The sequence below is a fragment of the Stegostoma tigrinum genome, chromosome 13 (assembly GCF_030684315.1).
Source record: "Stegostoma tigrinum isolate sSteTig4 chromosome 13, sSteTig4.hap1, whole genome shotgun sequence".
NCBI classification, from domain to species: domain Eukaryota; kingdom Metazoa; phylum Chordata; class Chondrichthyes; order Orectolobiformes; family Stegostomatidae; genus Stegostoma; species Stegostoma tigrinum.
In genome coordinates this window covers 35,453,328-35,477,294 of record NC_081366.1, presented here as the reverse complement: position 1 = coordinate 35,477,294, position 23,967 = coordinate 35,453,328, and the positions used below count along the sequence as shown (strand labels likewise).

At 41.0% G+C, this 23,967-nt stretch overlaps 1 protein-coding gene across 2 annotated transcripts in view; it reads right to left on the bottom strand.

Annotated features, from left to right (window-relative positions):
• The window catches only part of spock1 (SPARC (osteonectin), cwcv and kazal like domains proteoglycan 1), a 477,747-nt gene that overhangs the window by 164,655 nt on the left and 289,125 nt on the right, over positions 1 to 23,967 (bottom strand). For both annotated transcript variants that reach the window (XM_059650661.1, XM_048543447.2), the window contains exon 4: positions 3,369 to 3,483. In XM_059650661.1, the coding sequence (XP_059506644.1) occupies positions 3,369 to 3,483 (115 nt within the window). The remainder of the gene's footprint in view (positions 1 to 3,368; positions 3,484 to 23,967) is intronic.

The window sequence follows — 23,967 nt, the reverse complement described above, 5'->3', positions numbered from 1 at the left end:
TATAGGTGGGGAGGTAGGGAGGGGATAGGTCAGTCCAGGGAAGATGGACAGGTCAAGGAGATGGGATGAGGTTAGTAGGTAGATGGGGGTGCGGCTTGGGGTGGGAGGAAGGGATGGGTGAGAGGAAGAACTGGTTAGGGAGGCAGAGACAGGTTGGACTGGTTTTGGGATGCAGTGGGTGGGGGGGAAGAGCTGGGCTGGTTGTGTGGTGCAGTGGGGGGAGGGGACGAACTGGGCTGGTTTAGGGATGCAGTAGGGGAAGGGGAGATTTTGAAACTGGTGAAGTCCACATTGATACCATTAGGCTGCAGGGTTCCCAGGCGGAATATGAGTTGCTGTTCCTGCAACCTTCGGGTGGCATCATTGTGGCAGTGCAGGAGGCCCATGATGGACATGTCATCTAGAGAATGGGAGGGGGAGTGGAAATGGTTTGCGACTGGGAGGTGCAGTTGTTTGTTGCGAACTGAGCGGAGGTGTTGTGCAAAGCGGTCTCCAAGCCTCCGCTTGGTTTCCCCAATGTAGAGGAAGCTGCACCGGGTACAGTGGATGCAGTGTACCACATTGGCAGATGTGCAGGTGAACCTCTGCTTAATGTGGAATGTCATCTTGGGGCCTGGGATAGGGATGAGGGAGGAGGTGTGGGGGCAAGTGTAGCATTTCCTGCGGTTGCAGGGGAAGGTGCCGGGAGTGGTGGGGTTGGAGGGCAGTGTGGAGCGAACAAGGGAGTCACGGAGAGAGTGGTCTCTCCGGAAAGCAGACCGGGGTGGGGATGGAAAAATGTCTTGGGTGGTGGGGTCAGATTGTAAACGGCGAAAGTGTCGGAGGATGATGCGTTGTATCCGGAGGTTGGTAGGGTGGTGTGTGAGAACGAGGGGGATCCTCTTAGGGCGGTTGTGGCGGGGGCGGGGTGTGAGGGAAGTGTTGCGGGAAATACGGGAGACGCGGTCAAGGGCGTTCTCGATCACTGTGGGGGGAAAGTTGCGGTCCTTAAAGAACTTGGACATCTGGGATGTGCGGGAGTGGAATGTCTTATCGTGGGACCAGATGCGGCGGAGGCGGAGGAATTGGGAATAGGGGATGGAATTTTTGCAGGAGGGTGGGTGGGAGGAGGTGTATTCTAGGTAGCTGTGGGAGTCGGTGGGCTTGAAATGGACATCAGTTACAAGCTGGTTGCCTGAGATGGAGACTGAGAGGTCCAGGAAGGTGAGGGATGTGCTGAAGATGGCCCAGGTGAACTGAAGGTTGGGGTGGATGGTGTTGGTGAAGTGGATGAACTGTTCAAGCTCCTCTGGGGAGCAAGAGGCAGCGCCGATACAGTCATCAATGTACCGGAGGAAGAGGTGGGGTTTGGGGCCTGTGTAGGTGCGGAAGAGGGACTGTTCCACGTAACCTACAAAGAGGCAGGCATAGCTGGGGACCATGCGGGTGCCCATGGCCACCCCCTGTGTTGTCAGATTGCCTTGTTATGAATGTTAAGCTAAAGCCTAAGACTCACATTTTCCTGTAGGAGGTCATTTACACAGCTTGGATAGGCTTGCAAGCTTGTTTAATTAACTGTTTCATAGGTTTGTAATAGGTTTATCTGTCATCAAAGTTGATTTTCAATGACTGTTTGTTTATTTGGACAATTTTAAGAAATATCCAGTGGAATGCAAATTTTGTTTTCAACCAAATTTTCAGTGCCTGTGTTTGATTAACCGTTTTATGCGATTATAAGAGGGTAAATCTTTTTTTTTCAAAAGGAATTTTGAACATCTGATTACTTCCTACTTACTTCATGAACATTTTAAAGGCATGCCAGGGTTATTTTATGACTTGGTGCTCATGCTCAGTGTAAATTCTGAAAAAGTGCTTCAAAGGCTTAGCGGCTGTTAGGACACTAAACCAATGTGAAAATGAAGCCAAGTATTTATATTTGATTCCCCATACCATGGAAATACTTTATTCACTGGAGAAAGTATTCTAATGCATTTAGGGGATCAATAGTTAGGTTGGCTGGATGGCTAGCTTGCAATGTGCAGTGATGTTAACAGCATGGGTTCAATTCCCACACTGGCTGAGGTTATCACGAAGAACTCTCCTTCTCAACCTGTCCTTTTGCATGAGGCAGATGACCCTCAGGTTAAACCACCACTAGCTGTCTCTCTCTTATGAAAAAGCAGCCCTGTGGTCTACTTGGACAAAAGCAATTTTAACATTATCCTCTCATGCATTTTGTCCTTACACGGCTCAAGTCAATTTAATGATCACTTGTTTTTTAAAGACAAAGGCCTATGATCAATGCTGAATTGAAAATACTTAAAAACCATTAAACACCATTACATTTTGACAGTTGATGCTAGGAAGATGTTTTACATTAACTGTCAAACCATTCATGACTCCACAGAATCCTTCTGTCAAGGTTCATGAACTAACTTACTTGGCAATGTCTGACAGCCTTCTGCGCAGTGAAACTTGAACCAGACGTTTATGTACTGAACTCAAGTGCGTGTTGGGTTGCAAAGTGCCACTTTACCTAAATGAGGTGAATTGCAGCCAGTGGCACTCAGAGGACAAGTATGAAATTGCAGCCCAGTATTCCTCCTGTTTGGTCTTCATTCTGCATGTATGCTTACCACTGTGAAATGAAAATTCAACTCACAATGTCTGAATGAAGAGTCACCATTTAGGATTGAGAAGAGGAGAAATAACTTCAAAGAGCTGTGAGTCTTTGAAATTTTCTGTCCATGAGAGTTGTGGATGCTGAATTTTAAGTACATTCAAGTCAGAAGTTAATAAATTTTGGGTTATTTTGGAAATTCAGGGATTTGAGGATAATATAGAAAAGTGGATTCGAAGTAGAAGGTCAGCCATGCTCTTGTCGAATGGTAGAACAGATTCGAAACAACAAACTATCTATCTGGCATTGATAGATAGTAAGAACTACAGATGCTGCAGTCAGAGATAACACAGTGTAGAGCTGGAGGAATACAGCAGGCCAGGCAGCATCAGAGGAGTAGGAAAGTTGACATTTCAGGTTTTCTGAAGAAGGATCCTAACCTGAAACATCAACTTTCCTGCTCCTCTCATGCTGCCTGGCCTGCTGTATTCCTCCAGCCCCACACTGTGTTATGTCTATCTGGCATCTCTCGCTTTTCAGTAATAATACAGACCATTAGGCACAATAGGGATTCCAGGAAGGAGAGACATGGCACCAATTTGATTCCACTTGTGGCTTATTTTTTGGTTTTGATATTTAAATCCATTCCATTATTCTTCCTACGGAGTGTTCAGTTTCAATAATCTCATCTACAAACAACTTGGCAGGTGTATTTCCAATGTTAAGCATACATTCTGTACATGCAAGCTGTTAGAAATCCTTTTCCTACCTGTGCATTAGCTGTTTGCGATTAACACAAAGTGCTGTTTGGTAGTCATGGGTTACACAGACTTTGTGTTGACTGCATTTCACCTTCAGGCACGGGTCTTTTGTTGGGTCCAGGGCTAAGAAAAGTAAAGAAAATAACAATTAAAGTTATATACAATCATTTAGCGATTTTAACATACAATTCTTTGTTACAGGCAGTTTAACCCCTTGATAAAACCCCCTCCTAGGAACATGGTGTGGCATCTCAGTCCCTGATAACCCAAATAACACCTTTGGAAGTGGTGAGAAAATTCTGCAACCTCAGGGTCCATGCTGACAGGCAGTCTGTCTCTCGATGCAGAATTTGATAAACACGTAGGGAAAACAGTATTTTCTTCTAGACAACACATGAAATTTTCATGGAACAAAATCAAGTTTTCTCTTAGGACCAAGATTCAGAAACATGAGATTACGTTCTCTGCACCTTATGCGGGTCATTGAAACAACGACTTTTTGGCTCTCCAGAACAGGGAAGCTCACAAACTTTCATTTCTATTTGCAGCACACCTTCGGATATTTCAAGGAAGGACAAAATCACAAATGCAGCTGAATCTCAAAGGCAAAGCTCCTAATTAAGTTGGCACTCATCAAATAGAAGCAGCTCAGTTGGCTCAGGCATACTCACAGGATAGAAGACATTTGTATTGCTAAGGATTCCTGTATGGTGACATATCCAGAGCCAGAGAAACTGTAATGATGCCTACAAAACCAATGTCAAATGTCAGGAAAAATCTGGTTCACTCGTGTTTTTAGGGAAGAAAACTGTTGTCCTTCCATGGTCTAGTCTACATGTGACTCCAGATTTATAAGCAATGTGTTTGACTCTTAACTGCCCTCTGGGCATTTAGGGATGGGCAGTGCCCACATCTAGTAAATTTTTATTTTAAACCTAAGACTAGGAAGAAATGGCCACATTATTCTAACTTTTGGATTCAAAAGCTGTTCCAACACGGAGACAGACAGGGAAATCAAAACAGCCTCCTTGTTCCTGTATTCACAACACAGCAACATTAAAATACGCAGTGGTCCACAAAATTGTCCCAATGGTTCCTAACCAGACGTTTTAAATAACTATTAGCAGGCTTTGTGAATAACCAATACCAGACATCAAGCTTATACCTTAAAACAAGAATTGACTATTTCTTAATAATACAATAGAGCAGAGCAAACTTAAACAACAAGGTAATCTAATTAATGTCTATGATTTAAGCAGAATCTTCTTTGATTCTAGCCCTCATTCACAAAAAGACGTACAAACAAATAGAATTAGGGGATAAATCAAAAGAGAAAATAAATGAACTGTAAGTGGTCAGTACACTCAAGCAGTTTTCAGAGTCTGCAGTAACACAGGCACATGGGATTGTATCTTGCTTGGTTCCTGAAGGTACCAGTCAAAGTAAAGAGCCTCCAGTAGGCTTAAAAGGTACTCACTGAATCCTCATAACTGAGATTCTATTCTCTGAACTTTCAATAAGTTATAATGGGAGATAACCAGGGAGCAATCGAATTTCGATCCTGTAGCTTTGGCAATCACAATCCTTCTGATCAAAACACAGTTTAAAACTAGTTAAGATATTGGTTTCAATGCTTTTTTTTTCAAAAGTTTTATTAGATTGATTAGCACCAAAATCCTTACTTTGTCCCAATTAATATTCAAACATCTGTTTAAATATAACTTCACACTGGAATCAAAATGTCCACAGAGCATTTTAAACAAGAAACAAAAATGTGTTAAACTTTAAAGCCTGGCCTCATAAACAAATATTTGCATGCTCTGTATTTTTTTAAAAGAATCCAAACACCACCTTCAGCTCTTAACTCACAATTCAGAATCAGAATCATTACAGTGTGGAAACAGGTCCTTCTGCCCAACAAGTCCACACTGAACCTCAGAGCATCCCACCCAGGCCCATAACCCTATAACCCACCTAATTTACACCTCCCCGAACACTACAATTTAGCACGGCCGATCCACCTAACCTGCACGTCTTTGGTCTGTGGGAGTTAACCGGAGCACCTGGAGGAATCTCATGCAGACACGGGGAGAATGTGCAAACTCCACACAGACAGTCACCTGAGGCTGGAATCGAACCCGGGTCCCTGGTGCTGTGAGGCAGCAGTGCTAACCATTGTGCCACCGTGCCGCCCCGTTCATAGCTCTGAACCAAAAAAAAATGATAGAAGTAAAATAATGAACGTCTCAGTATAAGAGAAAGGAAACACTAAAAGATAAGAAACCATTAATGGTGGAAGAGTTTAATTCTTCAGCATAGAAGATGGACTCCCCATGTCAAACAACTCTGGAAATGGAAAGAAGGAATAATGTTCATTCCAGTTTAGGGGAAATGAAAAAAGTGTAGAATTCTGAGGAGCACAAATCATAATAAAACAGAAAGAGAGAAATAAAAAAAAGGCAAGTGAGGAAGAGTGAGAGAGAAAACAATGATGGGATTTTTCATATGGGCGATTCCTGTTCTGACCTTCTGAAGAGTAGACACGGTACCAGTTGCTGCTCCATTTAATATTGAGCAGGGTCTTATTTTGGCTAAGGATGAGGCTTACCCCAGCCCAACAACGGGAGGACATCCCAATGTCACTGCTGGTCAATCAGAGGGCTTGAAGCTCTGTAGTTCTGGTCGTACAAGGTGACTACAGATAGTGCCCAGAAGTGGAGCTACTAAAGGCCGGACTGGATGCAGTTCTAGAGTGTTGGGGGAACCATGCTGGCAGGTATAAACAAATAGAGCAAGGTGGTTAGAGGCCAGGTTTACTCCTCCAGGGAAAGAGGGCACTGAAGCCTCACTAAATTGACTTCAGTAGAATGGGCATGGCTTAATGATGTATAAGAAGCAGTGGGCAAAGGTGATTAGAATTCAGGATAATTCAGGATAACAAGGGATTGCTGTGCAAAAATAAAATGAATGTGCAGATAATTCAATTCTTATAGTCAAACTATAGTGGTTTAAGAGGAAATTCAATTAGTCACCAGCATGTACATAGATTTACCAGTAGAGTACATGAAAGTGATGTTTAATTCCTGCACACATTACTAAACTCTATTAAAGGCTTTAATACAGCTCCAAGCAAAGGTGAATAGTCCACAAAGGTCATAAAAAACAGAAACCAGAGGTGAATAATGTGCACAGCAAACCAACCAGCAGAAATGTCACTGTTATATTTTCAAGCTGGGAATCATTTGCTTTTCATTTACCTCTCAATTTTACCAAAAGTAGTAGCAAAGCATTTTGTTTCATCATCTTGTACATTTACTGAGATGGGGTGATGACACACACACACAAAAAAATAATTGAACATGATTGGGACATTGCCTACAATGATTTTTTACACTGATCTTCTTGTGGAATTACAAGCTTGATTTTCTTGGCAACTAATTTACGTTCAGTTGAGATGGAAGCAGTGCCTATATTATGCTATTTAAAACGTAAATGTGCTGTGTAGTGAAGCCTGTTTACACTCTATGGGGTGGATCTTAGCTTTGTGCATTAATGTGAAACAGGTCAACGAGTCAGCAGCCCATTTCACATTTCTCTCTATTTTTCTTTCCAGCGAAGTCTGCTTTGAAGTATTGTGGGGTTTGCTGTCATCTAACATGCCAGACTGCAGAAAGAGGCTACTTATACAACATGCGCTCTGCATCTGAAATTTTCCACAATAGATTGAATCACTTATAAGACAATAGAGGTTATAACGCCTGCAGAAAACTGAACAAGCATTCCACATTTCATCATTTCCTGCACACCACATGTAGTTGATAAGTTTAGCAAAAAATAATTCTGCAAGAAATGTACATCAAATTCTCAATTTCTACTTTGAAATACTGTGGAAAAGAATACAAATTGCACTGGGTACTGAATCCAGTTGAAATAATTGAAGTGGACAAGAGGGTCTGAAAATGTTATTCAGGATTTTAAGTGGAAATTGCTTTGGAAATTTAAATTGATCTGTTCAGTTAATTTGCGTTTTTGCATTCCATACTTGGGAGAAAATGAAAAACTCGATGCTCCAAAAATGTGATTACAAACCAATTTCTTTTAGATGTTTTAAATTCCAATGTAGCCACAATTCCAAGTCTTACTTACAAAGATAAACCAATAGCAAATCATATCTTTCTGGCACAGATTAATTTAATGTAAAGTCTGATCTTTGACGCAGTATAGAATTGCAAGTTACTCTATTAACTGTAAGCTTTCATCTTGTGCTATAATTATTACACAAATAAAGGGTAAAAAAGATTCACATTCATATAAACTAACTGCATTTGAAAGTCTAATTGCTCTCTGATGTTCACGACATTGGCTAAAGATTACAGAAATTGCCATGGCGGAGAATATGATACTTCTATGTTGCTTTCAGCTTTTAAAATCAGACATCAGAGATTTGGATGCTGGCAGGCGTTAGACAGGGCTTTAATCTAATTACTAGGGGGGATGGTGCAATTGAAGGTAAGATGAAAAGATCAAAAAGAAATAAATGAGCAGAGATGTATGGTAATGAAGGGGCAAACAATAGGAGGGGTAGAAAACATAACTGGAAGAGTTCAGAAGAAATTAGTGGCAGAATGATTAATGATGGTAAGAAGTCAAATTGTAATGCATTTTATTTGAATAAGTAGAGCATTTGTATCAAGGCAGATGAGTTGATGGCGCAAGTGACACCAAATGCATATGACTTGGTAATTATTACGCACATGTGGTTTCAGGGTGACCAGTTCTGGCAACTCGGTATTCAAAGATACTTGGCATTCCCGAAGAATAGGCAGAAAGGAAAATGAGGTGGGCGGGGGGGCATTGTTAAATAAGTATCAATGTGGCAGTGAATAGTGATATAGGTACATTAGATTGTGATTTGGAATCAGTTTGGGTGGAAAAATGTAATAGTATGGGAAAGAAGTTATGGGTGGGAGTTATCTATAGGCCCCCAAAGAGCTAACTTACCATAGGACAAAAAGTGTAAATCAAGAAATAGTGGAAGTATCTCATAGCTATGTTCATGAAGCAAGGATGTATTTAGAAATTACTGAATGTCGAAGGAAAGAAATTCACTTTTGCAATGGTGGAATGAGGGCAACAGAGTGCAGGAATTGGTTTTATCTCCAACAAATATTTTAAGTTGACACTCAATCTAGTGTGTTTTCTAGTTGAAAGCTATAATTTAACTAAAACTAAAAAGATTCACATCCTGTGATCTCAAAGAATTAGCTGTAAGTAGTTTTGAGGACGATAAATCTGCAAACAAACCAATTCTTCAACAAAACCTAGTAATTTAACTGAGGAAAATTCAAGTTTTCACACGGTAATAGCTTATATATACTTCTTTGAAGACAAAAACAAATTACGCTGTAAAATATTTGCCCATACTTTGCAGCAGCCAAAAATGGAAGAAAGTAATTTTTGAATAGGTTGACAGGTTCTAGATATTTTCTAATCAACCTGCTCAGAGAAGGCACTAAACACTTTTTGTCTTCTAAGCTTATTTTCATCCAACCTGGTTAGATCTGTTAGAAACCACATCTGAGGCAGGTGGGGCCTGAATTAGGCCTTCTTACTTGTTTTCCAAAATACTCGATTGATTCCAACTGCTTCCAATTCTACCTTCCACATTACTTAATTGATTAATATTGGTATCTTGCAATTTCAAATGAAGATGTAATGTTAAAAATAATGGAACTGCTGGAATCTCTACTTTCGGTTCATGCATACATTTGATTTACAGATGACAGCAAAAGAGGACATACACATACTGCTGTGGGAGAAGAAGACATTTCTTTAGGATAATGTTCAGAGAAGAGTTTATCAAAAAGAGGCAGATAAAACTGAATGTCAGTAACTGTGAGGTCTGCAGTAATAACGGTATTCTGAATTTAAGTAGGTTTGGCGATGTGGCAGGGGCCACAGAATTTGGGGTAGAGGTTCACACAACACTAAAGCAGCACTACAGGTTGATAAAGCCATTTGAAAAAAACACTAGAATTGTAGATTTTATCTCAAGAGATATGGAACACAGAAGCCAAGCGATAATCCTGAATTTCTATAAAAATTAAGTCAGTTAGAAGACTGTGAGCTGTAATATGATTCATATTCTAGGAAGGATACTGTAGAGGTCAAAAAAACAAATATTTGAAGCATTGGATCTCTGTAGAAATACAGGACGATTTAACAGAAGTGATTACAAATATGAAAGCTTGGAAAGGGTAGTACAAATAAAATATTTCCAGTAGTGGATTGGTCAAGAATGAGGAGCCATTGATAAAAGATTAAATTTAAGAGATTTAGAACAAATGACATGTTATATTTTATCAAAAAGAGTTTAAAGGCTACGAAATTCATTTCTAAGGTTAAGAGTGAAGCAGAAACTATAGAAACATAGAAGAAAGCAGCAGGAGGAGGCCATTTGGCCCTTCAAGCATACTCCACCCTTCACCATGAACTTGACTGATCTTCCAATTCAACAGCCTGCATCTTCAACCGACACCTTCAACCTTTCCTTCCTACCAAGCAAAGTTCCCACCTGATTCAAGAAGACCACCATCAACCCTGTACCCAAGAAAACACATGCAACGTGCCTTAATGATTACCACCCAGTGGTTTGGACCTCAATAATCATGAAGTGGTTTGAGAGGCTGGTCATGATCCAAATCAACTCCAGTCTCCCAGCCTGCCTTGATCCCCTACAGTTTGCCTACCGACATTACAGATCCACACAGGACGCCATATCCCGAACCCTGCACTGATCCCTGGAATATCTGGACAACAAAGACACCTACTTCAGACTATTGCTCATAACCACAACTCTGCCTTCAAAACAATTATCCCTTCCAGACTGATCTGAAACCTCCGTGACCTTGGTCTCTGCTCTGCTCTTTACAAATAGATCCTCAGCTTTCTTACACATAGGCTTCAACCAGTGAAGATAGTTAACTGCACCTCCTTCATAATAGCACTCAACGCTGGAGTCCCCCAAGGATGTGTCCTCAGTCCCCTACTGGACTCTCTGTACACCTATGACAGTGTTGCCAAATAGCAGATGAATGTCATCTGCAAGCTCAATGATGACACTGCCATAGTGGGATAGATATCTAACAACAACGAGTCAAACTAGAGGAGGATGGTAGAAGGCTTGGAGCAATGAAAACAAGCTGTTTCTCAACATTCCCAAAACTAAAGAACTGATCATTGACTTCAGAAAGAAAGGAGGAGAACTCGTCCCCAGCTACATCAACGGAACTGAGTTTGATAGGGTGTAGAGCATTAAGTTCCTTGGAGTGACAATAAGCAACAACCTATCCTGAACTTCCCATGTACATGTCATAGTCAAGAAGGCACAACAACATCTCTTCTTCCTCAGGCAACCCAGGAAATTTGACATGTCCATAAGGTCCTCCACCAACTTCTACAGATGCACCATTGAAAGCATATTGTCTGCTGCATAGCTGCCTGGTATGGTAACTGCTCTGCCCAGGCCCTTAAGAAACTACAGAAGGTGGTGTGTATACAGCCCAGGACATTATGGAAGCCAGCGTTTCATCCACGGATTCTATTTACATGGCTTTCTACCATGGAAATGCTGCTAACATCATCAAAGACCCATCGCACCCTGGTAACGATCTCATACAACCTCTTCTGTCAGGCAGAGGATCCAGAAACCTGAACACACGCACCAGCAGGCTCACAAACAACTTCTTTCTGGCCATTATCAGACTGATGAATGGACTCTGTAGTCCCAAATAATGCTGATCTTGCTATTGTTCATGCCCCCCAACCCCCAGTGCATGCTCTTTACAAATAGATCCTCAGCTTTCTCACACATAGGCTTCAACCAGTGAAGATAGTTAACTGCACCTCCTTCACAATAGCACTCAACACTGGAGTCCCCAAGGATGTGTCCTCAGCCCCCTACTGGACTCTCTGTACACCTATGACAGTGTTGCCAAATTGCAGACGAATGCCTTTGACCCTGTTGATCCGTACATCCTTTGCTTACTCTGATCTGCCTGTACTACTTATACAAAAAGTTTTTCACTGTATTATGTTATATTTGGCAATAAATAAATGAATCAAGAAATCAATAAATCAAAGCCAATCAATTATTCTGTTTTCTCCCCATAACCTTTGGTCCCATTCACCTCAAGTGCTATGTCTAGTCGCCTCTTGAATACGTTCAATGTTTTGTCATCAACTACTTCCTGTGGTCATGCATTCCACAGGCTCACCACTGTTTGGGTGAAGAAATATCTCCTCATCTCCTTTGTAAATTGTCTATAGCTCAGGTTGTGGGTGCTGAGGTTGGTTGTCTTGCTGAGCTGGTTTGTTGTTCCACAGATGTTTCATTACCGTGCTGGGTAATATCCTCAGTGCAGCCTCTGATGAAGCATCGGTGTGTTTTCCCGCCTGGTTTTTAAACTCTGGAGTCTGTTGAGATGGATTGCCTCACTTCCGGGTTTCCTCCGTAGTGGAATGTATATGGGGGCACGTTCAATGTGTTTATTAATAGCCTGCTTCGTGGAGTGCCATGCTTCCAGGAATTCTCATGCTTGTCTCTGTCTAGCCTGTCCCAGGGTCTTGGTGTTGTCCCAGTCAATGTGGTGGTTCTCCTTGTCCATGTGGATTGAGATGAGTGAGTATTGGTCGTGTCTTTTTGTAGCCAGTTGGTGTTCATGTACTCTTGTTGTTAGTTTCCTTCCTGTTTGTGCAATGTAGTGTTTCTCACAGTCTCTGCAGGGGATCTAGTAGATGACATTGGTCCTGTCCATGGCGGGGAGTGGGTCTTTAGTTTGGGTGAGCACTTGTTGTAGGGTTGACATGGGCTTGTATGCCACTCTGATGCCCAGCAGTCATAGAAGTCTTGTGGTGAGTTCTGACCTATTCCTGATGGAACATCTGTGGAATAACGAACCAGCTCGGTGAGCCAACTAACCTCAAATTGTCTATCTCGAATCCTCAGACTGTGACCTCCGGCTCTGGACGCACACACCATCGGGAATGTCCTCCCTGTATCTATGTTATCTCATCCTGTTAGAATTTTATAAGTCTCTATGAGATTCTCCCTCATTTGTCTGAACTTCAGCAAAAACAATTTTAACTTTGTTAATCACCCCTCATAAGTAAGTCCCACCATCCCCAGAATCAACCTGGTAAACTTTCGCTGCACTCCCTCAAGAGCAATAGCGTCCTTCCTCAGAAAAGGATATCAAAACTGCACATAATATTCTAGGTGTGAATTCAACAAGGCCCTGTATAACTACAACAACACATCCTTGTTCCTGTACTCGAAACCTCTCTTAATGAAGGCCAATATACCATTTGCCTTCTTCACCACCTGCTGTACCTGCATGCTTACCTTCAGCAACTGGTGCACAAGGACACCCAGGTCCCGCTGCACACTCCCCTCTCCCAATTTACAGCCATCCAGGTAGTAATCCACCTCCTTGTTTTTCCAAAGTGAATAACCTCACATTTATCCAAACTATAAGTATCTGCCATTGATTTGCCCACGCACCCAACCTGTCGAGGCCATGCTGAAGGATCCCTGCATCACCATCACAGTTCACCGTCCCATCCAATTTTTTGCCACCTGTTAAATTTGAGATGTTATACTTTGTTCCCTCATCCAAGTCATTAATATATACTGTGACTAGCTGGTGTCCCAGCACTGTTCCATGTGGCACCCCAACAGTTGCTGCCTGCCAATTTCAAAAGGACTTATTAATTCCTACTGTTTGTTACCTCACTGTCAGTTTTCTACTAATCTCAATACACTACCCCAGCCCCGTGCATTTTAATCTTGCACAATAATCTCTTATGCAGGACTTTGTCAAATGCTTTCTGCAAGTCCACATATATCACATTGACTAGCTCCCCCTTGTCAACTCTACTAGTTACATCTTCACAGCATTCCAACTGATTTGTCAAGCATGATTTCCCCTTTATAAATCCATGCTGAGTGTCCGATCCCGCCACTGCTTTCTAAATGCTCCACTATAAAGACCTTGTAATAGATTCGAGAATTTTCCCCTCAACCGATTTTAGGCTTACTGATCTATAACTCCCTGTTTTTTCTCTACTTCCCCTTTTGAATATTAGAGTGACATTAGCCACCCTAACCAATCTGCAGGAACTATTCCAAGGTCTATAGAATCCTGGAAGATGACTACCAATGCTTCCATTATTTCTACAGCCACTTCCTTAAGTACTCTGGGATGTAGATTATCAGCCCCTGGGGATTTATCCACCTTCAATCCCATCAATTTTTCCAGCACCATTACTCTACTAATATTGACCTCCCACAATTCTTCCCTTTCACTAAGTCTTATATTCTCCAACATTTCTGGCATCTGATTTGTGTCCTCTTTTGTGAAGAGAGAACCAAAGTATGTATTCAGTTGTAATGTGGAGGAGCCGGTGTTGGTCTGGGGTGGACAAGGTGAGAAATCACACGACACCAGGTTACAGTCCAACAGGTTTATTTAAAACCACAAGCTTTCAGAGCCTAGCTCCTTCTTCAGGTATTCGTGAGGTGGTATCAGAGGCCTAGATTTGCAAGTAAAAGATCAAAGGGTCACACCACTGATGCAGATGTATTAAACAAACCTAAGATGCTATAAATCCTTAATCAGTTGGAAGATTTTAATTGATTGATAAGTATATGTTAATCCCTAATTCCTTTCAAGTCACTGCCCTGAAAGAACTAAAAGTTTTATCAGTGTAAAGAAGAGATAACATTTTAAGTCAGACAATGCATATTAGTTGTGAGGCCTTGTTTAGTATCTGTTGGTATTCTGGTTTGAAGTCAGACTGGTTTTATTTCTAAAGTAGGAAATTATAAAATGCCACATTGACAGCCTGTCTATAAATTGTGTGCTTTTTGAACAAAATAGAACGTATCCGCAAATAGATTTACCCAATAGAGAGTGAGAGAGAGTGTGAGAATGGGGGAGGTGGAGAGAGTGAGTGTGTGTGTGTGTCTGTCTCCCTCTCTCCCTCATGCATACACACACACACACACACACACACACACACACACACACACACACACACACAATCTATGGGGTGAATTTGTATTTGCAGATACATTCTACTTTGTTCAAAAAGCACACAATTTATGGACAGGCAGTCAACATGGTGTTTAATATATTCCTACTTTAGAAATAAAACCAGTTTGACTCCAAAAGAAAACACAAACAGATTCTAAACAAGGCCTCACATCTAACATACATTGTCTGACCTAAAATATCACCACTTCTTCACACTTATAAAGCCATTTAGTCTCTCAGAGCAGTGACTTGAAAGGTATTCAGGGATTTACATATCTTTTTCGATTCATTTGTGGGATTTGGTCGTCGCTGGCTGGGCAGCATTTCTTGCCTATCACTTGTTGCCCATGGGAAGGTGATGGTGAGCTGCCTTCTTGAACTGCTGGGTTGACCCACTATGCTATGAGAGAGCGAATTGCAGGATTTTGAACCAGTAAGAGTGAAGGAATGGTGATATATTTCCAAGTCAGGATGGTGAGTGACTTGGAGGGGAACTTGGAGGTGGTGGTGTTCCCATATGTCTGATGGCCTTGTTCTTCTATATGGCAGTGGTCCTGGTTTAGAAGGTGCTGTCTGAGAACCTTTGGTGAATTTCTGCAGTGCATCTTGTAGATATTACACACTGTTGCTATTGAGCGTCGGTGGTGGAGGGAGTGAATGCTTGTGGATGTGGTGTCAATCAAGCGGGCTGCTTTTTTTGGGATTGTGTCAAAAGTCTTGAGTGTTGTTGGGGCTGCACTCATCCAGGCAAGTAGGGAGTATTCCATCACACTTCTGACTTGTGCCTTGTAGATGGTGGACGATCTAAAAAGACTTTCTAACTGATTAGAGATTTAACAGCATTTTAAGTTTGCTTAATACATCCTCGTCAGCGGTGTGACGCTCTGATCTTTTACTTATAAATTCTGTGTCTGATACCATCCCACTGATACCTGAAGGAGGAGTGAGGCTCCAACAGCTTGTGCTTTCAAATAAACCGATTGGGCTATAACTTGGTGTCTTGTGATTTCTGACCTTGCATTCAGTTATTCAAGTGGTCCACATTATACATTCCCACCTTTCCGCCTGTGGGGGCCTACATTTGTCTTCACTAATCTCGATCTCCTCATGTATCCATAGAAACTCTTGGTGTCAGTCTATATGTTCCCTACGAGCTTACTTTCATGCTGTATTTTCCCCTTGTTAATCAATCTATTGGTCCTTCTTTGCTAAATTCTAAACTGCTCCAAATTCTCAGACATAATATTTTTCTTGGCCAACCTGTATGATTCCTTGGATTGGATACTATCTCTAATTTCCTTTCTAAGCCATAGATTAGCCGTCTTACCTATATTGCTTTTGTGCGAGACAGGAGTAAACAGTTGTTGCAGTTCCCCCATACATTCCTTGAATATTTGCCATTGCCTACGCACTGTCATCCCTTCAATTAACTCTCCCCAGTCTGTGAAGGCCAATTCACGCTTCATAGTTTCCTTTATTAAAGTTCAGCACCTTAGTCTTTGAATCAACAACCTTGCTTTCCACCTTAATAAAAACTTCTATCATGTTATGGTCGCTTTTCCCGAAGGGGTCTCATACAGCTAGACATCCAATGATTCCCTTCTCATTACAAAGAGCCCAGTCTAAGATGGCCTGCTCTCTAGTTGGTTTCTCCACCTATTGGTCAAAAATTCCTCCTCTACAGCATTGTGGCTAATTTGATTTGCCCAATCTATTTGCAGATTAAAAATCACCCTCGATCATCACCATTCCCTTATCACATGCATCTTTAATTTCCTGTTTAATGCTATTCCCAACATCACCCCTGCAGTTTGGGGGTCTATATATGACACCCACTAAAATTTTTTGCCCCTTGCTATTTCTCAACTCTCCCCATACAGACTGCTAATCATCAGAGCTAACATTCTTTCTCATAATTGTGTTAACTTCTTCTTGTGCTGAAAGTATGCGCTGAATTTTCCCTCTTTTTGGTTTTGTTATTTTCAGGGAGTTCCATGGACTGTTTCCCTCTGTGAGCCCTGGTGACTTCTCTAATGCAATCTTCTGTTTGTTTTTATTCTCTTGTGCGGCATGGGATGTGGGCATTGCTGGCTGGTCGGCATTTATTGTCCATTGCTCAGTTGTCCTTGAGAAGGTGGTGAGTTAACTTCTTGAACCACTCAAATCCATGTACTGTAGGTTGACGCAGAATACTATTAGGGACGTAATTCTCGGATTTTGACTGAGTGACAGTGAAGGAATGGCGGCGATATATTTCCAAGTAGAATGGTGAGTCACTTGGAGGGGAACTTACATGTGTCTGCTGTCCTTGTTTTTCTAGATGAAAGTGGTTGTGAGTTTTGAAGGTGCTGTCTAAGGATCTTTGGTGAATTTCTGCATTGCATCTTCTCGATAGTACACACTGCTGCTACTGAGCAATGGTGCTGGAGGGAATGAATGCTCGTGGATGTAGTGCCAATCAAGCGGGCTGCTTTGTCATAAATAATGTAAAGTTTACTGAGTGTCGCTGGGGCTGCACTCATCCAGGAAAATGGGGAATATTCCATCATATTTCTGACTCGTGCCTTGCAGATGGCTGATAGGCTTTGGGGAATCAGAGATGAGTTTCTTGCCACAGTATTCCTAGCTTCTGACTTGTTCTTGGAGCCACTGTCCTTATGTGGTGAGTCCAGTTGAGTTTCTGATCAATGGTAACCCCAAGGATGTTGTTTAGTGGGGGATTAAGTGATAGTAACCCATTGAATGTCAAGGGGTGGTGCTTAGATAGTCTCTTTTTGGAGATGGTATTGTCTGGCATTTGTGTAATGTGAATGTTACTGGCCGTTTGTCAGCTTGTATTTGGCCTCTAGGGCTTCCTTCTTATGTAAAGATGCAGGAGCAGGGGCAGAAGTGCTCAGCGTTACCGTGAATCTTTGCGTTCATGCACAGGTGCTATACTTTAACCCCAGCTACACCCCAGCTGAAATGCTGGACGACAGGAACTAGCCCTTACACTGTACCATTATTAGCGAGCAAGAAAAACTCTCACTCACCTCATCGTTCTATATTACTAATGCTTCCTGCTCTCTGTGCTCCCCACCTATTGACTGGGAACACCTTGCTGCCTTACCTGCTCCTGCACCATTGTCAGCAACTCTTCCAGTCACTTTCAGCTCGCTCAATCTCTCCTTCTGTAGGAGGAAGTGCCTTACAACAGGACCGAGAGGGAATATATGCGTAACAGCCAACAATCACATCCTCTGTGAGAAGAAGATTCTAATATGGCAGCAGAGGACCATGACCGCTCATGTGGGGATGTCGAGACTTCCTTGTTGAATCAACCAAGTAAGCTTCATTATGCTGTGTTGAACCGCTCTCTCATTCCCTCCATTCTGATCGTATTCTTAACATGCCCAAGCTTCTAATGCTATTGCACAAATATGGGCAACTTGGGACTGTACTTGGACATACTTGGTGGACGAGGCAAATAAAAACACTGTGCAGGCACATAAATATAATAGGTGACACTTCATTGTAAATACACTCACAGATCTGAAAATATAGGCACTTTTAATCAATGCATGTTTGGTCAACAGTAATTTCAGTTACCGGGCTTGCTTAAGTGACTATGCCTTGGTTAAGAGTTAAGCAGCTTCTTCATTAATCCCAAAGAGGACAGAAGTTATATTAGTGAGGTATTGTTCAACTCTGAGAATTTTCTTGATTTCAGGCATCCTTCAACCCTCATTTTTATGAGTGCTGCCAAAGCTTACTACTTTATTGAGGAGATCACTGAGGCCAAGGTTAATGTCAAAGCCTTATAACCAGCTCTTGCCTCCACTCACTTACCGCCACAGTCATTGTGCAACTGTGTCATCATTCATGAGTGTACACTTCTACGTGTCCTACGAGGTACTGCATTCACATTTAAGGATTGGTGATGTCTTATACTCTATGATCATAGACTCTGCCTCATAGTATATTGTACTAGTGACCACACACTTAAACATTACACACATTATGAAACTGTAGAAGCAAAGACATCTATGTAACATACAGTTTCCTATACCAAAGGAGGCATTGGAAGCAACATCGTAAATTACTAAGGTGAGCAGAGCTCAGCAGCTCTGTAATAGAAGTACTAATAGATCAACAGTATCAAACTATTTAATACATAGTGTAGTTGCCACTAATAATAAATATGGGATATGAGTAAATCAATCTAAAAATTCTACAAACACCAAGAAAATCAACTAATTCATCATTAACATTACATTATTGTATTAAACATCATTAAATTGAATGATACATGGTTTGCTGTTTACCAATTCGAGTACACAAATATTGTTTATTCTATAGATTCTATTATTATGACAATTAACTAGTTAGAGAAGTGGAACTTTTCAATGCAACTATGTAGCTCATTTGCAGCATATATTCCCCAAAACACTGCAGATTACAGCTTATGAATCCAGCTTCCAAACTTTACAAAATCATTCCACAAACAGGGATCAACACCGATGGGATAAAATGTGAAGAGCCTGTATTAGTGCAGGAGGACCAATTTCTGTTCTTTGGTCACCATGCACACAGTCTGCTGTCTGATATTGTCTATTTCATCCCATGTGCTGACTTAAGAGGTGAGCACAACCATTTCCATTTGTTGAAGAAATGAAGTCAAGTCTAATGAGAGTATATCCCTAAGCATGCATTAACGAACTAGAAAATGGTGGTTCAACTTAAACAGTGAACGTAGGCCTAAATGTGAATTTTGGTGTTGATGTATGTGATTGATTTATATGCTGGGTCAATTTACATGCTGTTGTCTATTGTATCTACAAAACTGCGAATCATTTTATTGAACATTTTCATCTTGTATGTTAACTGTAAAAAGCAAAGGCTGTAACACTAATCCCTGGAGGATACCATCAGTAATCAATCATGTAATAGATCCACTGCCATTGATGACAAGCCTTTCTCTTGCGGGCATGCAGCCAATTCTTAAACCAATGCAGAAGCTTCTCACAAATTTCAAAAGATTCTATCATTCTAAGATTAAGGTGTCTGAATGTAGGAATAAATTCACACACCACTGTAATCATATTAATGAGCATATACCATGAAATGTTCCATTTTTTGCACTATTTATCCTATGCCATTAATGGTTAATTTAACAACTGCAAAGCCACTAAGAATAATAACTAGAAAACAGCAGTTTCTTTATTAGGATGATATTTTGATTTTGATGAACTTCAACCATATATGACCCTCAAACAAAAGGAAATCATTAACTGGTCTTGTGCTCACACCAGTTGTATTTGTTTTAGTCTTAATTCGTTAAAAATATGCCTTTTGTGAATGTTGAATCCAAGAATATCAATGTCTGTATTTCGCGGTGGCAAATTAAAATGTCACTTCAACTAAATGACATCAATTTAAAGTGATCTGCCAAGAACTGGAAACATCATTCGGAAAAATACTTTTCCTCAGTGAATTGTTATGGTCCAGAATACAATGCCTGAAAGGGTGGTAGATTTAAATTCTATAATAACTTCAAAAAGATAATTCGATAAACATTGAAGAGAAAATTCTATATGCTGTTCATGTAGAACTGCAGGAGAAAATCCAGGTATACTGATTGCATTGAGTTATCCCATTTGAACAGTTTTTTGGGGACATTTACGGTGCTGTGAATGTCGAGTACTACATGCATGTATATTTTAGAAGTTATTTGGTACAGGAAGATGCATAAGAACAATAAACTGCAACAATTTTGTCCTGATGAAGTGATAGCGGACTCTAAACGTTAACTTTGCTTTATCTCCGCAGACCTTGCCAAACCTGCTGAGTTTCACCAGCAATTTCATTTCTAACGTTCAACTAGTTGCTTATGGCATTGAGCAGGTATTAGAAATGTCAATGTCCATTTATTTACATCTTTCTCAAAGTAGTGCCACATGAAAATCTGCAGTGAGGGGACAAGGGACGTGAAAATAGAACCTCATCTAAGAGAACAATCCAGCACTGAGTTGATAATTTTTGCATGCAAATAAAAGCAAAATACTGCGGATCCTCGAATTTTGAAATAAAGCAAAAAATGCTGGACAAACTTTGTGGGTATGGCAGTATCTGTGGTGGGAGAAAGAGTTAATGTTTCAACTGAAATATGACTCATAGTTGGCTGATTTTTGTCAAACTACTATCCAACAAAGGCTCTAGTTACGAATATTGAACAATAATTCCCACAACCAACTCTTCAGTCAAGATTGAGTACCAAAATGTCAAGTAAACTAAAAATCTTCATAATTATGATCATTTCATGATGACTCTGGATTTTATTCTACTTCAAATTAATAAGGATTTTCAAAACTGTGAACAACATCTTGTGTATTTAATTACATGTTATTTATCATAAAGATGTTAGTTGCACATACAAACAAATCCAAATGCCTGAGAACACCATGTTTTGTTACATAATTCAGGTGGTTCTGAATTTTGAGGTTTGAAGTTGAATTTGACTGATATTGCTCAAAACTGCAATCTATCACATACAGTTGGAGAAGATGTCAAATGAAAGATTTCTCAGAAAGGGTTACCTCAGTTACTTTCCGATGGACAATTGCCAATTCTGATAAATTCTTGCCTACACTGTTGATACCATTCATTGTAAATCAACAAACAAAAGTATTAGCTTTTCAAACTGACACATTCACTTCGATAGGCCATGGTGTCGACATTTTTTATTTCACTTGATGACAAGCTGTAGGAAACAATATGCAAGATACCCATCTTCCAGAGGATTAATTGTGATGATGATAAATGATCCGCGAGAGAATTAGTCAAAATCTTTTGTTAATGTTAAGCAATTTGGAGCTCTGACCCACATTCATTTATCTTAAAAAGCAGTTTGTTGCTATGGCAGCAAACAAAACATACAATATTCTTCTCATCCACACATTTCACAGCTTGTGCTCTTTCTCCCAAATCAGCCAACTGTCAGCAAAAGACATTGAGTTATTGTAGCATTGAATTATTGTAACATTCAGTTAGATTTGAAGTATTTAATTAACGCAAAATATTTGTGGTATAATAGTAAATGGGATACAAGACTTTATGGCTGGAGTTTTAGGGCCTATAGGAGGTAGGGACAAAGGTCAGAGGGCAGGGGATGTACAATCACATTACCTGCTGGCAGACTACTACCATCAGTCCATTTCCCATTTTGCTGTTTGCCTGGTGGTAGCAAAGCGGGTGAGGGGCATTGGCTGTCCAACGATCCACCATTCAAATGGTAATTAGACAATTGCTTTGGCAAAAAGAGGTCTATTAATGAGATAATGGGAACTGCAGATGCTGGAGAATCCAAGATAACAAAGTGTTGAGCTGGATGAACACAGCAGGCCAAGCAGCATCTTAGGAGCACAAAAGCTGACATTTTGGGCCTAGGCCCTTCCTCTGATGTCACCAAGTGGGATAAAAACTGTCGACACCATGGCCTATCGAAGTGAATGTGTCAGTTTGAAAAGCTAATACTTTTGTTTGTTGATGAAGAGTCTCGGCCCGAAACCTCAGCTTTTGAGCTCCTAAGATGCTGCCTGACCTGCTGACCTGCTGTGTTCATCCAGCTCAACACTTTGTTATCTTGAGGTCTATTAATGGGTATTTTTCAACCAGATCTGACTGCAATTTATCATTTGACCCCCCAGTACACAGAGCCACGAGTAAAACGCTTGCAAATGCCTACAGGCAGCTTCCCAGTGGCAGATCAGCATTCCAGACTTGATTCTTGATCTTTTCTCCTGTCATATTTAAGTTGTAGGTGCAGGCTAGCATGCAGTGGGGCTTGCAATCCACAATAGTGGTCCTGCTGCTGAAGCCATTTCCTTAGTGGAGAAGGTATTTCCATCTTGGAGTGCCATCTGACAGCATCCCAAAGTTGATACCATGCCAAAGGAGGGCATTTGCCCCATCACATCCACACTGTCTCCCCGTGAGTAATTTAATTTATTGCCAATCTCCTGCCTTTTCTTCATAACCCTGCACATTGTTTCTGTTTAAATAATCATCCTTTGCCTTTCTGAAAGCCTCAAATGTACATGGCTCCACTTGGCAGTGCATTCGAGGCCCTAATAAGTTTTTTAAAAAACTTTTATTGGCTCCTTTTGCAAAATGCTTTAAAACTGTGCTCTCTGGATCTTCATCCATTTACGAATGGGAGTAGTGTTTCCCTATTCACTCTGTCCAGAACCCCAGATGATTTGAAAAAAAAAGTCTACTGAAGTTAAACTGTCTGGTCTGCAATTGTTGTAACCTTTACAACCTTGTTGTGAACAAGGCAGTGATGTTTGTAATTCCCCAGTTTCTCTGGCACCAGCCCCTGAATCCAGGGAAGATGAAAGATAATTGCTAACTTCTCTGTAATTTCCACTCTTATTTCCTTTTATATTCTTGAATTTATCTCATTTGGCTCCAGAGCCTTGTCAGGCATTTAATTACTCAATAATGCATCCAAAAACACCTCGCTATAAGGCTTAAACCTTTCTAGTGACTGAGTTTCCTCCTCTTTGACCATGGTTGGGTGCCATAATGCCTTGCAGATAAAGACAGATGCAAGGATGCAAATACCTGGAACAGACACCTACCTCGATAGAAAATTCTCCTGAACACTACTAGTCCCTTGCTATCCATGACACTACCTTTATCCTAGTTGATATACAAGTAACCACAGTCCAAAAACATAAGTACTTTACAATGTTTACATCTCTGTAAATGCCTTGAAGGGATTTGTTCCTCTACATCACTTATGCAAGCTGGTGCTCTACAGATTACACCAAGTATATAATTGCAGCATTCCCACTGTATATATCAGATGGCTTGATTTTCAGTGGGCAGTTGGGGTTATGTCAGCTGTGACTGTTTTGGAAAATAATGCTCTCAGATGGTGTGTCAGTCTTGTGACACCTCAGAATGTGCTGCTGTTGTCCATGTAAGGGTGTGGGACTGCTGGTGAGGGAGAACTGGCAATCAGCTTGCCTCCAATTATCTGTCTGTTAAACTCCAGGAAGAGCTTGTTAATTGGCTGGGAAGGACCAGAGGCAAATTTCAATTCACAATTTGGGAAAAGCAAACTAGCACACAATAGTGCACAGCTCCTGGGTGCAATGCATGCAGCTATTAAGAGTTGTTTTTGCTGGAGTCAAATTGCTGGGCAATAAGGATTATTCACACAAAGTGAATCTGGGATTGAGTACCTTTTTGCTCAATGTTACCAGCACCAAGAGAATGCTGGTCCTTTGATCTGCAGTATTGTGCAAGACAGGGAAATGCACTCTGCTTTTGAACATTGCCCTACAGAGTAAGCCTTGTTCTCCTGGCAGTACCTAGGGCCATTAATTGGATGCCAAGTCTTTGCCAATAGGCCAATCATTTCAATTTGCATCTGTCAACTGCAATTAAATTCTTCCCAAAGAGATACTGTTTCACCGCCCACCAGCTCCCCAGCTACACTTGTCTTACTCTTTTCATCTATTTC